Source organism: Corticium candelabrum, chromosome 4 (genome assembly GCF_963422355.1).
Source record: "Corticium candelabrum chromosome 4, ooCorCand1.1, whole genome shotgun sequence".
Lineage (NCBI taxonomy): Eukaryota > Metazoa > Porifera > Homoscleromorpha > Homosclerophorida > Plakinidae > Corticium > Corticium candelabrum.
In genome coordinates this window covers 4,839,841-4,856,692 of record NC_085088.1, presented here as the reverse complement: position 1 = coordinate 4,856,692, position 16,852 = coordinate 4,839,841, and the positions used below count along the sequence as shown (strand labels likewise).

At 43.2% G+C, this 16,852-nt stretch overlaps 3 protein-coding genes across 3 annotated transcripts; 2 read left to right on the top strand and 1 right to left on the bottom strand.

Moving 5' to 3' along the window:
- Nucleotides 1–2,036: 2,036 nt before the first annotated feature.
- Nucleotides 2,037–2,668, bottom strand: LOC134179066 (P2X purinoceptor 7-like). The gene is made up of 2 exons (XM_062645969.1): nt 2,290–2,668; nt 2,037–2,225 (listed from the first exon to the last, which is right to left on the bottom strand). The coding sequence occupies exons 1-2, from the start codon at nt 2,643–2,645 to the stop codon at nt 2,057–2,059; spliced, it is 525 nt and encodes a 174-aa protein (XP_062501953.1). The 5' UTR covers nt 2,646–2,668; the 3' UTR covers nt 2,037–2,056.
- A 5,743-nt stretch (nt 2,669–8,411) lies between these two features.
- Nucleotides 8,412–14,707, top strand: LOC134178458 (uncharacterized). The gene is made up of 2 exons (XM_062645336.1): nt 8,412–14,565; nt 14,643–14,707. Exons 1-2 carry the CDS (start codon nt 8,412–8,414, stop codon nt 14,705–14,707), a joined length of 6,219 nt encoding a protein of 2,072 aa, XP_062501320.1.
- Nucleotides 14,648–15,998, top strand: LOC134178848 (uncharacterized). Its single transcript, XM_062645755.1, has 2 exons — nt 14,648–14,955; nt 15,016–15,998. The coding sequence occupies exons 1-2, from the start codon at nt 14,772–14,774 to the stop codon at nt 15,849–15,851; spliced, it is 1,020 nt and encodes a 339-aa protein (XP_062501739.1). The 5' UTR covers nt 14,648–14,771; the 3' UTR covers nt 15,852–15,998.
- The last annotated feature ends 854 nt before the right edge of the window (nt 15,999–16,852 follow it).

Below are 16,852 nucleotides of genomic sequence, written 5' to 3'. Positions count from 1 at the left end.
GGTGTGCCTGAAGCCCAACGCTGTTCCAACACTCTTCTCTTTCGTAAGCAGTACATCAACGAGGGTGACAGGCAAGCGACGACAGCATGTTCACGTAAAACAATCCACGCTTCTATAGTACAAACTAGGAAGTTAAGAATTTTATGTAATGTGCAGGCTGTTACTGATATACTAGAACAGTCATCATCTAAAGCAGCTAAAGAGGAATCTGACCAAGAATTTGAAGGATTGGAAGACCAGGAGATACCAGAGTCAAACACTCTACCACTAATGTGTGATGCATCAACGCAGTACGATCTGTCACACATTGTGAATCCAGAAGAACATTCATATTGTTTAACCTCCTCTCCCATTCCTTCAGCTGATAGGGCATTTTATCCCCCTTCATTCTTGGTAGCGGCTGACCCAGGGAGTCCTACTGCTTCCTCGGAGGGAGAGGTATCACGTGACATTTATACTGGTACAGACTACGATCCTTTCAATGATACAGCTGCTGCAGACACATCAGTAACATCAGTTCAGTTAGACGAAACAGAAAAATTGCCACCAGAAGCAGAACAAAAATACATTGTTTTCAGTAGCTGCCTCCATACCCTTCTTCGATTCTGTCCAACCTGCGGAGCAGTTGTTGAAAGCACATCAGAACACTCACAAGGAAGCATGTTGACTGTGACACTGCAGTGCTCCAATGGTCATTCCATTACTTGGAACTCACAGCCATTAGTCAAGGACATTCCAGCAGGCAACTTATTAGCAGCCAATGCAATCCTTCTCTGTGGTGGAAACTTTGCAAAATTTTCGCAATTTGCCGATGTTTTGAAACTGCAGTTCATGAGTGAGTCTACCTTCTATCGAATCCAAGATGCATACCTCATACCAGTCATAAATGACTTTTGGGAAAAACACCAGAAATCCATTCTTCAACAGTTCAAAGACACCCCCCTATGTCTCCTAGGAGACGGGCGCTGTGATAGTCCTGGCTATTCTGCCAAATATGGCACATACACTCACATTGAGCAGGAAACTGGACTAATACTTGACTTCCAACTTGTTCAAGTCAGTGAAGTTGCCAACTCTGTTGTCATGGAACGCGAAGGATTTGAACGTTCACTTCAAAAGCTGCAAACTGAAGGCTTGCACATCAAACAAATTGCAACTGACAGACATATCCAAATTGCAGCTACCATGAGAAAGAAATACCCCAACATAGACCATCAATTTGATGTTTGGCATGTGTCTAAAGGAATAGCAAAAAAGCTGACACAGAAGGGAAAATCTAAGAGATGCACTAAACTCCTGCCATGGATCCAATCCATCTCCAATCACCTGTGGTGGTCTTCTCAGTCTTGTGATGGAGACTCCCAAATACTTACTGAAAAGTGGACATCAGTTATCCACCACATAGTAAACGTCCACTCTTGGGAAGGTGCTAGCAAGTTTACAACATGTGAACACGAAGAGCTAACACGTGAGGAATGTGACGAAAAATCCTGGCTGAAGCCTGGCTCCAATGCTCATGAGGCCCTAAAAGAGGTTGTGTTAGACAAAAAGTTACTAAGAGACATACCAAAGCTCACCAAATTTTGTCACACAGGCATGCTAGAAGTGTTTCACTCACTTCTCACAAAGTACTGTCCTAAAAGGCAGCATTTTGGGTATAAGGGTATGATGACAAGAATACAGCTGGCTGCTCTGGACCATAATTACAACATTGATCGAGAACAAGCAACAACAAGTGAAGGAATCAAGAGGTATAAAGTTGTATTTCCTAAAGCTACCAAAGCCTGGGTAGCAAAGCCTATAGCTGAGACAAAATCGTATCAATACCTCCACGAAATTTCAACGTCTGTGCTGAAGAGAAGATCAATGGAGCACAATCCCATAAGGCACCACAAAGCTAAAGCTCCACCAGTGGACTTACCCATAAATATAGCTGGGCACGAACAGCCTCCCAAAGAAGAGATTATACGTAGAACTAGTACTAGATTCAATTAGAAGTATTAGTCCAGTTTCCAGTTGTTTGTGTCAACTACATATTCATTTGTTAGCTAATACATCACTGAGAATCATTAGCATCTCTAAAGCCAACATAGTGCCCACTCTCTTCTGGAAACGCTCTGCGTACGGCAGACACCACACACGATGGTATGACTATTCGTACACCTCTCCCCAACATCTCGTGAGCCCAGTGAGTAAATTGGCGGTAAGCCGCCAGTCTCAAAAGCCTACACAGAGAATTACCATGCACTAGCAGGTGAGAACGAACGTGATCGTTGCTTCAAATCATACCTGGCCGTAAGAGGTTCTGTAATGGAGCCTGGAGAGACGTTCATGACGCCTACCGCTGTGCGTAGAACTTCATAGTGCAAGCAGACAGTGTGAAAACTGTCATGCGCTGTCGCACATCTCACGCCATGAAGTCTCCAGCTCAGAGCATCGACTTCCTTGCAGCAGATGCATTCTGTAATGCTCGGCATGACGATACACAGACCACAAGTACACCAGTCGGTGTTTTCTAGTCGTTCCGTACGCGTATCAGGGACATGAAGTGTTTGGTCATCGTCGTCGCTACCGCCAGAATCACTTTCTGACATATCTCTAGCGTTTCGAACAGGTTCAAAGTTATACGGACGGATAGTTTCCATAGTTCTCTTCAGCCGCTGCGAGACATGCGCATAGGGTAAGACACTTCTACGTCATCATCCAAGATGGCGGCGCCCATGCGACACGCCCCCAACTTTGCCTTCTTGTTTCTCTCTTCCTGACAGGCCTAGGTAAAAACTTGTTGTGCCAATGAAGTTGTGGCAACTAGTACTTTGATTAAACATTAACTTGTATTAGCGTGGGAGTTCTCCTTTAAGTTAATTAAGTTATGTTAAGGTAGCTACTCTTATTTAAGTTGATGGTATCACTCATTGATGGTATCACTCATTGTGTTGTTGACACTTGTAGGTATACCTGGGATATGACTTTAGGCAATTGGCATTTATTTTAAACAACATACGATGACATTGGTCGTTATATGGTTGGTGACATGAATGACAATATATACTGTGTGTGTGTGTGTGTGTGTGTGTGTGTGTGTGTGTGTGTGTGTGTGTGTGTGTGTGTGTGTGTGTCTGTGTCTGTGTCTGTGTCTGTGTCTGTGTCTGTGTCTGTGTCTGTGTCTGTGTGTGTCTGTGTGTGTCTGTGTGTGTCTGTGTGTGTCTGTGTGTGTCTGTGTGTGTGTGTGTGTGTGTGTGTGTGTGTGTATGTGTGTCTGTGTGTGTGTGTGTGTGTGTGTGTGTGTGTGTGTGTGTGTGTCTGTGTCTGTGTCTGTGTCTGTGTCTGTGTCTGTGTCTGTGTCTGTATCTGTGTGTTTGTGTGTGTATGTGGTGCGATATCTCAGTTGGTTAGGGAGTCATGTTATGGAGTGGGTACGTCCGGACCTTGCAGGATTGCAGGTTCAAGTTACAGTGATGGCGAGCTATGGCATAATTTTCTTGGGCAAGAAACTTACACACAATTGCCTCTCTCGACTCAGAAGTATAAATGAGTACCTGGTCATTGACAGGGGTGGCAAAGGCCTCCGACTGTGACAAAGTCCATCAGCCACTGGGGTTCGGGTGGGACTTCGTGTTCTCACACCACAGTTGGCGTCGTAGTCGGTTCTCCTGCGAGAACCTGGCCAGACTCTAGGAGATTGCTTAGCACGGCCCATAGTTCCTGCGTAGTGCACAGGAACCCAGCCATCTGGCTGGGGGCATTACCGTTGATCCGCAACTCCTTATTTATTTGCCATTTTGTGTGTGTGTGTGTGTGTGTGTGTGTGTGTGTGTGTGTGTGTCTGTCTGTCTGTCTGTCTGTCTGTCTGTCTGTCTGTGTCTGTGTCTGTGTTTGTGTTCATGTGCTTGTGTCATTGAGTGTGTGTGTGTGTGTGTGTGTGTGTGTGTGTGTGTGTGTGTTTGCGTGTGTGTATTTGTATATAGATATCAACAATTACATTTGTTATTGTGCCAATACACAGAAGAGTTTTCCTATAGAAATTAGAGATAATGTGAAGTAATTGTGTTCTGCTTCTTTGTGAAGTGATGAAATATTTTGACACTAAATGAATTTACATGTACCAAGAAGGATGACATCTGTCTGTTTTGATGATTTAAACTACCCTATTGATGACAACTACATGATGTGTACTTGTCATTTTGTTGTTCTTTGTTTCTTCGTTTGTTGTAATATTTATCTACATACAGACTAGTTTTTCGTAGCCAGACCTTAACCCCGCTGTCAAACCGCACAGCGAAACAGACTGAGTTTAGAATTGTAAACCACTATCTGTGCATTGCTTCTGCGCTCTTGTAAAGAACATCTATTTTATGAGCTTCAGATCATTCATAATTTAGTACACTTTCAAGCTAGTTTAGTAACTTGATTCCGTATTCCAAACCTTAGTTGTCTGTGGTGGCAATGGCAACCAGTAGACAACACAAAAGAGTGGCTTGGACAAGGCAAAACCGTGAAGAATGGAGCGATGTTGGCAGTAGCGTGGGACAGAAGATGCAGTATGATAGAGTCAACTCTCTCATTGCTATCAATGGAACTAGAAATGGTTGCCATTTCTTAAGCAACATTTCTGCTATCTGTTACAGAGGAAAACCACCAACATTGCTATTATACTGCAAATAATAATTTACTTTCTTATTGAAACAAGATCTTTCAGTCTGGGAATCACAGAATCATTCTGTCAACAACATATGGCCAGCACAAGAAAGCTCTACTTTAAATTCTGTTCGTCCGTCCTACTGTCTACTGTCTGTTTGTTTGTCTATCAGTCTATTGAAATAAATTACATCTATCTGTCTTTCTGCCTGTCTGTCAAAATACATATATTTGATATATCATAGCTATGGCAAAACAGCAACATTAAATACAGACAGACAAATTATACATACTTGTTGCGGCTCTTCTAAGGCTGCTGGACACTCATGTAGTTTTAGTGATGCTGTTTTTGCAGTAGCTATGATATATCAAATATATGTATTTGGACAGACAGACATACAGACAGACAGACAGATAGACAGTGGGACGGACAAACAGAATTTAAAGATTGCCTTTTGTTTGTGCTGGCCAGATGTTGTCGACAGAATAATTTTGTGATTCCCAGATTGAATGATCTTGGCTCAATAAACGAGTAAAGTATTATTTGCAGTATAATAACAATCTTGGTGGGTTTTTCCTTAGTAGCACTTAGCAGAAATGTTGCTCAAGAATAGGCAATCATTTCTAGTTCCATTGATAGTAATGAGAGAGTTGACTCTATCATACTGCACATTCTGTCCAGCGCTACTAGCAACATTGCTCCATTCTTCACGATTTCAAGCCACTCTTTGTGTTATCTACTCGTTGCCATTGCTACCACAGACAAATAAGGTTTGGAATACGGAATCAAGTTACTAAACTAGCACCAAAGTGTACTAAAATATGAATGAGCTGAAGCTCATAAATAGATGTTCTTTACAAGAGCTCAGAAGCAATGTACAGATAGAGTGGTGTGCACTTCTGAACTAATTTTGTCCCCCCCCGTGCGTTTTGAGGGCGGGTTAAGGTCTGGGTACGCGATACTAACCGTTTCCCTGCCAAATCTTGAGGGCGGGGTAATGGTCTGGCTACGAGAGACTAGTCTGTATGTAGATACACATTACAACACAAGAAGAAACAAAGAAAAACAAAATGACACGTACACATCTTGTAGTTGCCATCAATACTGGGTAGTTTAAATCGTCAAAACAGACAGATGTCATCCTTCTTGGTTTGTACATGTTAATTAATTTAATGTCAAATTATTTTATCACGTTACAAAGAAGCATTATCTCTAATGTCTATAGGAAAACACTGCTGTGTATTGGCGCAATAACAAATAGAACTGTTGCACACACACACACACACACACACACACACACACACACACACACACACACACACACACACACACACACACACACACACCACACACACACACCACACACAAGGATCCAAACCTAAAAAATCCTAAATTTCAGGAGCTGCCTCTCAGAAGTCACGCCCCCAGCTGTTAAACTGGGCCCTTTAGCCCTACTCAGGGAACTCTGTGTCTGCGCTAGGAAACTCCTAGAGCTGGGCCAGGCACTCACAGGAGCACCGACTTGTGAAGCCAACTGTGGTGTGAGCACCCGAAGTCTCACCAGGACCCCAGTGGCTGATGTCACATCACAGCCGATGGCCGCTTAGGACCCCAATCAATGACCAGGTACTCGCTTATACTCCTGAGTCGAGAGAAGCAAACGTGTGTTAGTTTCTTGCTTAAGGAAATTATGCCATAGCTCACCATCACTGTGACTTGAACTTGCAAACCTTCAAGGTCCCGGATGTAAACACTCCGTAAGATGACTCTCTAATCAACTGACCTACGGCACCACACACACACACACACACACACACACACACACACACACACACACACACACACACACACACACACACACACACACACACACACACACACACACACACACACACACAAGCACGCACACACAAGCACGCACACACATCAGTATATGTACTGTCATTCATGTCACCAACCAGATAACGACCAATGCCATGGTATGTTGTTTGAAATAAGTGTGTCGATTTGCTAAGGCAAATCCCAAGTATACCTACAAGTGTCAACAACACAACGAGTGATACCATCAATGAGTGATACCATCAATGAGTGATACCATCAACTTAAATGTGAGTAGCTACCTTAACGTAACTTAATTAACTTAATTTAATAAATATTGTGAATACACACACATCCTGTGCTCATTTAAATTGTATAATGTTTATCTGTTAATAAATATTTTGTAGTAGTTTTGAAATAGAATTAAATTGTCTGAGTACATTACACTTTTCTAATTTCATGCGTGTACCCTATTATTAATTCCATATTATTCAATTGCACACCGGAAATAAATTTGCAATACATAGTACACAATTTGATGTATACAGTGGATGCAACAAAGCAAATATTGACGCACAATCCAGTTACTAATGTGCACTCAAGAAAAGATTTCAAGAGAATTAGAAATTTGTATAACCGCAAAGAACAGCAATTATAAATCACCTTACCTGCGGGCGAATTTATTTGAAGTCGATTTGTGTCGAGAAAACAACGTTCAGCAGACGACGTTCAAAACTGAGGCCCCCTTTGAATAAATGGTGCACGATACTGCTCGAAAGGTGCGCAGAAAGACAGCACTTCGTTATGTCAAATGGCGGTTGTAACATGTCCACTAGCTACCGAGAATCGAGGGTCTCGCCGCTGGCCTCGCACATCAAAGCACCTTTGATGGCATTACAACATTCAAATGTTGTAATACGTTGAGGAGATTGGTTGTATGCCTCGACTACCGTTCACACGGTGAATGCGAGGCGACCCGAGCGGAGCCCAACCATGCTGGCTACAGATCAAATCTACCACCAGAGAAGCCCAAATCAGATACATGGTATACTTCTAATTAGTAGAAGTGACTAACTTGATAGTGTCTTATGATAATTGGGTGTTGGCCAAGCACCAAAGTATTTCTTTTCCAATCTACTAACTGTTTGCTGTCTCTTGCATGGGCAGCGTTTTCATTGACTGTTTGTTTAGACAATAATCGGTTTATGTTATTACCGGAAACATCATTGTGGTTTGCGGTCGATTATGGAGGCTGATCAGGCTGCAGGCCACTTTTCAGGTGATGACACAGGTATAGGGCAGTTTCTCTTTTAAGCAGCAGGTTTACTAATTTCGTTTGTTAACTGTTTGATGAAGGATGCTGTTCAAGTGCAGACCTTGAGTTTGTAGCTAGTCGAATTGTGGGAAAATGGCGATCACTTGCTTGGCAACTAGGCGTTCCAGAGGAAATTGTCGAGGCCACTGACAGCAATAACCCAAGTGATGTGGTTCGCAAAGCTGCGGACGTTCTCAATGAGTGGAAAAAGATCAGAGGACGTTCGGCTACTTGGGCAGAACTAGAAAATGCTTTGAATGACATTGGGCAGGAATGGATAATTGAAGGTAATGAGTTGTTAGATTTTGCAGGAAGACATGCAACGTTTGTTTATTAGATTGGCGAACGCAACAACAGAATCCTGGACAGACGCCAGATGATATTGACAAACATGATGACAGCTCTGTACAGAGTAATAATATTTTAGTGCATGTATAAATCGTTGTCATTGTGTTGCCTGTCTGCGAAGGTACATGTGCGTGTTCTGATGGAAGCTTTCCACAATATTATAAAGCTCTTGTTGGTGTTAACATTCGCGACAAAAGTGAGCTGGAGCGTTTAGGCAAGTCACTGTCTGTTCCAGCTCACGTTTTAGGCCAGATTGAATATGATGGCATTAATCTTGCCGAGAAAGCAGGTATGATCATAACTAAATGGAAGAAGAGTCAAAGTAGAGCAGGGTCGGAAGTAGCTTTCTGCAAGCATCTTGCGGTTAACGGACTGAACCATCTTTTGGAGCCTGTTGACCAAGCAAAGCTCGCGACAGCAAAGGAAGAACGTGTTCTCTTGGCTTACGTCAGGTACCTCAAAAAGGAAACAGAGTACGTTGATATGGTGGGTGCAAGTGGCAGTGAAGGAAGTCAAAGGTCCCTTAGGATGCTCCTCGATCGAGTTTACGTTGCTTTGCGAATAGAACGCGCGTCTTCGTACGAAAGATTGCAACAAGCAGCGCAGTTGGACAATGAAATGAAAGCTCTTTTTACTTCTAAAAACATTTCTTGGGAAAAGCTTTCTCCTGATGAGAAAGTACATCTTATTACGCTTTATTTGTCGGAATTGCCGTTATCTCAGTCGTACAATCCAGTAAGTGAGGATGACATATCTGACATTCCTATTGGTGAAGCTTTTAAAGAGCACAGTGCCCTAGTTGTTCTGGGTGATCCCGGATCTGGAAAGACGACCATGGTTCGATGGCTGGCTTTGAAACTAGCGACTGCGTACCTTAACAATTCTTCGAATGTCGTTGTCCCTCGTCATCAAGTCTACGTTGCTTTGTCTCTTAACGACAGGACAGAATTCGATATGGGATCAGTACGAGTTCCCGTGTTTGTTCGTATTTCTGCTTTTGCCGACTACTTGCAATCTTGCGAATCTGTTCCTAGAAAAGCGAAATACGCTCTTTTAGACTTTTTGGGATCGAAATCGCACGGCAGTCATCTTATGAGCAGCGTTGATGACGAACTGTTCGGTGAGTCGTTGAACAAACGAATAAGCGAACTCTTCTTTGAAGGAAAGATTACTTTGATTCTTGATGGTCTCGATGAAGTCGTAGTCGCTAGTGTTCGGCGTCAGGTTGTCGACTGTGTAATGAATTTAATTGAACTTTGCCGTGACAAGTCTCCTTCCGAGCCTACAAGTCAGGTTGTTGTTACCAGCCGCGTTGCAGGGTACTTTGCTGCTCCTTTATTACAAGACATAGTTGTTCACGGCAGAGTGCAAGCGATGAGCAGGCAGGCGATAGACAGGTTTGTTGACTGTTGGATGGATGCCTATTACAGCGGACTGGTAAACACACAGGACCAATTTGCACGTCTTGGTTCTGCCAAAGAAGCTCTGCAAGCAGCAGCAAACCTGAAAAAGGCGATATACGATCGAGATCATCCTTCTGTATTTCTTTTGGCTTCAAATCCTCTGTTGATTACTCTAATTGCCATGATTTTCACAGCCAACAAAGAGTTACCTAGAGAACGAGCTTCTTTGTATGAAATCACATTCCACTATCTTGTTAAGACTTGGAGAGAAGATTGCACAAAGTTTTCGAATGATGATCAAAAGTTTATTGAAGAATCACTGAAACGAGTGGCTTTCGACATTCATTCGACAGTCCAAACCGGTATTATTCGAAAGGGTGACCTTTTAAGCAAAATGATGACTACGTACTACGAAATAGGCTCAACGAGCAGTAAGCGGTCCGAGGCTGAAAATTACATTGTAAACATGATAACTAAACTTCAACAGTCTGTTGGTCTACTGATTGAGAAAGCTGCCGATTCTTTCAGCTTTATTCACTTGTCATTTGAAGAGTTTCTTGCCGGATGTTGGCTGCTTCGAGATCCAACTAAAACAACGGATATGATGCTCGAACGACTAAGTGATCCTCGATGGAGAGAACCAATACTCTTGGCCTTTGGTTACGCCAGTATTAAGTGGTCAAGAACTGAATTTAATGCGCTTTTGTCTTCTATGTTAAGCACGAGTAACAAGGCTGGTACTGTTCGCGATGTTGTTTCCTTGCCTGCGTTATTAGTAGCAAGATCGTTGCCTGAACTTCAAGTAGACTCGGTCGAAGATCACGTCGTGAATGAGCTGTTAGAAATCCTCGTCACTTCGTTTCATGTCGACTTTCGATCCAGATGCAACAGCACTACAAACGTCGTAAAGAAATCGCTACGTCAGTTGAAGAATATCCCTCAGTGCAAAGTTCGATTGGAAGCGGTACTGGATAGGTGGTTGGCATCGGGCGATGTATACAAGCAATGCACTGTCGCTGCCCTTGCTGCTGCTCTTAGAATGATGACGGTAGAGCGTCAGAGAAAGCTCTGTAATCTTGTTACAGTTGACCTTGCGGAACTAGGCATGCCCATCCACGCAGCTTTGCGGCATAGTAGCTCTCCATATGTCGATCAGTTTTTGGAAACAGCAACAGCTATCACTACCGTGGACGACCTTTTTGATGCGTTGTTGAATCATTTGAAATCTGACAGTGATATTTACGATGATAGCGTAAAAACGGAATTGGAAACAATAAGAGCTTCTTACCAGTCCAGCAATACTCTTGCTTTGTCTTCAAAAGAAGACTTTTTTAATACTTGGAAACGTTGGTTGAAACAATGGAAAGACGTCGCAGACCTGTCTGCAGCGACTGTATATCAAGACTTGGCACCGGAGATTGGTCTTTATGGAGACATTTCAGGTATTCAATGCCAACTACAAATAGACGTTTGTATTACAAAGGCGGCGATTGGAGCTTCTTTGAAATTGTATCACGACGTAAAATTAAACGCAAGCAAACGAAAGTGCAAACCTGAGCAAGCGGCGTTGCTATCAGCCGCTCAAATGGTCAACCGTTTTGCTCTGTCCCGCCAATATCGGGTAGCGTGTGACGACGATTTTGGCTTGTCTAGCGACAAAAGCGACTCAGTTCCTGACACTCTAATCGAAGGAATAATAATGCAACCAAATACGAATGTCGAGTCTGCTATATTAGCATTTACAAGCGCTCTCAGAGGATTGTTTTCGTCAATTTTGTCGTTTGGAGTAATCGGACCAGAGGAGGTTTTCAAAGGTTTACGAAAGGGGCTTATGGTTGTAATGATGACGGTGGCAAATGGGACATCAGAAGTAGTTGCAAACGCGTCTGGACGACCGGATGATATGAGTGAGTTTGAAACTTCCATCCTAACGTTGCTTCAGACACAGATGACCGCCGTAGATGTTTCGGGGCTGTCAGACTTGTCTACGGGAGAAATGAAGGAGGCCATTTCGGCTATAGTTGTAGATGGGCTACATAGGCTGATCGAACCTACTCAGAACCAACTCCAGGGACTAACCAAAGCCATGGACGTTTTGTACGATTCATTGGATTTGATTGACAAGTACGACAAGGCACTGGAGACAATTGACCTTCTCGTAGCTACACGTAGTACCTATCACGAACAGCGCCGAATCTGTAATGACACCTACAGACAACTTGCCGATTTTAGACTTGCCATTCTTCCTGCGCGACGTGATTTTTCTTTGTTTCAATCTTCCGTTTCTACCAGGTCGTTTATCTCAACTTTGCAGTCAGATCCTGCGCCGCTGAAGCGAATTTGTAGTAATTCAGGCCTCTTTCGGATTTTTGTCGTGCTCTACGGTGGGATAAGTAATCTCCTCTATACGGCGGTACTCGAGCGTGATTTCAAATCTCGCGCTTTTGACCAAGCTCCGCCAGCGGTTCAGCAACATATCAGGGAGCTGGAGATGTCATCTTTGACAACAAACGTCTCTAGAGATCAATTTGTGCAGGAGCAGAAACACCGCAAACAGACTACAAAACAACATCGATTGCTCGAGTTGACAAAGTCTGTTCTTCGTTTGAGTTACTCGTATCGAGAGTGTTCGTCTATGGACAAACATTTGAAAAAGGCGCTGACCTCAAGGCGCGCAGCTCAAACGAACGCTTTAGAGTTCATTCTTGAGCAAGCCGGTAAAGCTCTAGATCTGGTTGGGGTTCACTCATCATTGCTGGAGCGCTGTGATGCATGTAAGACTATTTGTGCAGCCGGAGATGTGACTGTTGTAACCCAGTTCTTACAGCAATTGCCTTTTAATTTTGAAGTGGCTGCATCCCTGGCCGAATCTCTAGTTGCCCATATTGAGCCAACATGCAGAGAAATACAGCAGTTGCTTACTTCAGATCACTTTGTTTCTTGGCTGTATACCAACGACAGTATAGAAATGGTCAAATCGTTGTTACAACTGAACAACGAATTTGGCGGCTTTGTCGATTTCGATAAGTTATTTCTATTGCTGAAGAAATCCAGTCGTGGTCAGACTAAGACGTTACTGGAAGCGGAAGCCATGGCAGCAATCTGTTGTGTTCCTAGCCAGTCGGACCTTTGTAGTGCCTTTTGGAAAAAGAAGGAAACGGAGAAAGTAGACGCACAGCAAGCTGTTGAAGCTGCTGAAATGATACTGAATGTCTCACAGGCAAACGGCTGTCGGAGTTGGTGTAGATTGCAATGGCTTTCTGTGTTTGCCCACCCATCTTCTGCCATTTGCCAATATTCAGGACACCCTTATACCGTTGACTTGTTGTTTTCACTGATGGAAATTTGCCGTAAACTTCCTGCTCAATGCAACATAATTCTAGACTCCATAGCTCCAACTGAAACCGATCCTGAGGTGTCTCTGTTGTGGAGGTCGTTTCGTGTGGCCGTTTCGATCGTTGCGGTTCCTAAAAGTAACTGGATGAATATTCCTAAACTTTTGCAAGAATTGGAGACAGCAGTGGAGAATGTAGAAAACTTGTTTATTAAAGGACAAGTTCTAATTACTTTAGCAACGATTTGCAACAGAAAAAAGTGCAACTTATTGCAGAACGTAATTGCAGTTTGTAACAAGCTGGTTAAGATTGACTCCAATTTGTCATCTCAACTGCTGCTGTGGGCACTTAGCGTGTCTTCCGTGGCTGACTTTTGCTCTACTCTCGACATTTTGGAACATCACGTTTATCAAATTTCTGCTTCATTGGAGAAAGGAATGAAACTGGCTTTAGTGTCATCGTTGCGCAACGGGATCAGAAGAAACACTATTGTATGCGAAGCTCTCGACGCTCTCCGACAGTCTGACGTCGATGCAAGTTTAGCTCGTGTTCTACGTAATATGTTTTGTTTCGTAGACGCATGCAATAGTCCCGAAATTCAAAAGAGATACAATGAGAGATTAGAAGGATTATCTCCCAACTTGGCTCATATCGCCCGAGGGCATACACACCATCCGATCGAGGGTTTCAAGTCTTTCTTTAAGGATTCTAATGTGTGTGATCTATTGCTTCTCACAGCGAGGTTGCGTGATTGTCTTGCCGATGTTCAAGCGTGTTTTGCGTTAAGCGATGAACGTCTTTTGTGGGAAGCAGTATCGAATGGCGATGAGCGAACTCGAGAGCTAGCCAAGACCAAATTGAAAACGAAGGCTAAAACGTCTTACCTCGACCTGACCAACCACTCTGTGCTTGTTTTGGAGAGGTTAATAGAATGTCGAGACATCTTTCCTGTGCAGGTCCTTCCTTACATGCGCATTCTGGAGCTGGAAGTGTGCTGTTTGCTCAAAAAGTGGGTTCTTGATGGTAACGTGGGTGAGGTGATAATCGAAAAGAAATCTGAAACAAAGATTTGCGATATAGCAAATATGCTGTTGGCTGAACAAGAAGGACTCAATATCAGCAACACCGATTCTATCATTAAGCTATTAAGTTGTGACATCGACGTCTGTCGTCGTAGAGCTGAGGCCTTGCTATCGGACGAGTCTCGTTTGTACCACACAGCACTTATGGAACCACACTGGCTTCATAAAATGACGGAGTGGTATCTCGACTTGCATGAGGAAAACGACGTCCGATGCTCGATCCTATACTGGATTTACAAGCACGTTTGCCATAACGATGTCGAATTCTACTCAAACCTGCTCTCTAGGGAAGGCGATGACGAAAGAGAAGTCATAATTGGCACTACTCTGCGCGTCGACAAACATGTTGGTGAGCTATTGCTAAACTCTCTTACTGATCGACATCTTTCATCGAGCTTGAAACGGAATTTGTTTATTTCTCTTTGCGATATTTGCTACAATTACTCCTCCAATTTTCCATCGGCTGCAGCGTCATTCTTTCAACGTTTACCTGGCATATGCAGGGAACTGGCAAGTAATAGTACGGAAGACCTTAGGAGTGTACTTGCATACATAGGAACTCCACACATTGTTTTAGAGAAAGCTACTGAGGCTGCCGGTGACTTGACGCAGACGTCTGATTATAGTCTTAGTCTAAGGAAGCTTTTAGCCACAGTCAACTGCTCCGTATTTAAATCTCTCTCAGATGCTGTTGATCATGAGGTGCTGGACGGAAAGAACATCTCATCGGAGTCAATACCGCATTCATCACTGATCTCACATTTTAAGAGAGACCATCTCGAAGGCGATAGCAACAAACACGGCACTGCACAACATTCTTCTGACACCTTGATGTCTAAAGAAGCTGATGCATTTAGGCATTTGTTATCATCGAAGATTACATGCAACTGGGTACCTCTTGATGTTGCATTTGATCCTGGTAGCTCGCTGGCAAGCGTTCTAGATTCGAATAACTGTAACTTGAAAGTTGTCGAAGTGCTTGCTGATTGGAGTTATCGACTATTGAAAAGGCCAAGTAATGATGACATGTTGTTCACGCCTTTTTTTCTCGATGATTTGCTTGTATGTCTCGCAGAGACATCTGCTCGAGCGCCGGCAGCGTTTTCCAATTGCGTCCAACAACAGCGGTATGAAGATTTACCGCACTACCTGTTGGGCGTGGCAAGGAGTCACGATCGTTTTCGTCGGCGTCAGGCGGCTCTGATGGTGTTGGCTAATCTCGGCAAGTTCACCCTGGATATCTGTCATTGCGTGGTGTCTAGTTTATCAGAAAATTTGTTTGTGTCAACGCTTGTTCTGAAGTCCGTCTGGCGCTTTGTGGAAGCTGATACCGAAGCTTTGCAATTCCTTTGCGAACAACTGGATAGTGGCAGCTTTCTGCTAGTTGCAGCTATTTGTCGCCTACTTTCTGCGTTGTCTGCCAACAAGAAGCTCTCTCTTTCGCAGAGAAATTTGATGCTTGGAAAACTAAACAAATTTGCTAGTGAACTGCGCGAAGATCAACCGATCATTCTTTTTCGACACGACAGTAAGACATTTGATCATCCGTCTCTAGCAGCTGTGGTAGGCGAGACGGTCACGTCCACGTGGGGACTGGTGGTCGACGACGCGCTGACAGTTCCTTTTCAACTTGGACAGTCCGATGGTAATGGAACGTACTGTTACACTGCGGATGAAACGAATCCGATTTGGTATCGTTACTGTCAGCCTTTGAACTGTTGGTATTGGACCCCGTATGAGGACTCGAGTTGTTGGATGCCTGTTTCCACGCTGGCCTTGACCAAAGGATTCTTGACTGGACAGAAACCGGTTACTGCCAACCAGCATTGCATCAGATATCTTAATCTTGCCAATCCCACTCCTTCGGCTGAAGTAATTGATATAAATAGAAATTGGATTCCAGAACAGTAGAATAAAGTGTCGCTCGACGTTTGCTGTGAACTTCCTTGTTATGTATACCATTGTTTGCTGTGGTAGTTGCTGGCAATAATAGCTGCTTACCAATCTATGGCACGCATAAAGTCGTTTATATCTGTGAATGAACAGTTTATGCAATAATCGTTTCTTAACAAAGTTGTTGAGAGTTTGACGCGATTTAGGAGGTTTGCAAAGCCGCTAACAGCAACGACACAATGATTATTGGGTATATACATGTCTATATATGCGAGAAAATTTTTGGTTTCTTATTGCACGGTCTACTGCATGTAGTAGGGATGTGGAAACGACAGGAACCAAAAGTGCAGTGTGTTAGGAGACATCGCGTTGTTCAGCGTATACGCATGCATCAATTGTAAACACAAATTGGTTGGCACATTCTGAATGCCATGCATCGTTTAGTTAACTTGCCCTTATTTTGTCGATATTGATTTGTCTGCTTCCGCTCAAATTACGTGGGAAAGCTAATTTGGGAAAGATTATGTGTTGCTTCTAACGTAAATAGCGGGCAATAAAATTTATGTGCGAGGACACAAACGTGTCAGCTGTCTAATACGTAATCATGCAACCAGACCATCTGTTGAGCACTCTGTTTTAGACTGAGCTTTAGGTAATTAGAATCGTGAAGCGACCTGACCCTGGAGAGGTAAACTGAGAACATAATAGTTGATTAAAGAATGTCTGATAACTTCAGAACATCTTTCCGTCAACTCACACAGACTCACTCATTCAGACTAACGCAACGTTCTCTCATCATTACATAATACATTTATACTATCGGTAAAACCACGCTCTATAGTATACTTATACACATGTACACTGACATGACGGTATAGCTCCTCCCACTGACAGTACCCGTAACACAACTCGGTTAGCACGTGGATTGTGACATCATCTATGTTTGTTATTTTTAGAGCTATAATAGTATTCAAGGATATCAATCGTATCGATAATCCAGCAATAATGAATACGAATAG

Coding starts and splice junctions, on each gene's coding strand:
- LOC134178848 (XM_062645755.1), top strand. CDS start 14,772: ATGTCTAAAGAAGCTGATGCATTTAGGCATTTGTTATCATCGAAGATT. Junction 14,956..15,015: donor TCGACTATTGAAAAGGCCAA/GTAATGATGACA, acceptor TATGTCTCGCAG/AGACATCTGCTCGAGCGCCG.
- LOC134179066 (XM_062645969.1), bottom strand. CDS start 2,645: ATGGAAACTATCCGTCCGTATAACTTTGAACCTGTTCGAAACGCTAGA. Junction 2,226..2,289: donor ACAGAACCTCTTACGGCCAG/GTATGATTTGAA, acceptor TTCTCTGTGTAG/GCTTTTGAGACTGGCGGCTT.
- LOC134178458 (XM_062645336.1), top strand. CDS start 8,412: ATGATCATAACTAAATGGAAGAAGAGTCAAAGTAGAGCAGGGTCGGAA. Junction 14,566..14,642: donor GACGCAGACGTCTGATTATA/GTCTTAGTCTAA, acceptor GTTGATCATGAG/GTGCTGGACGGAAAGAACAT.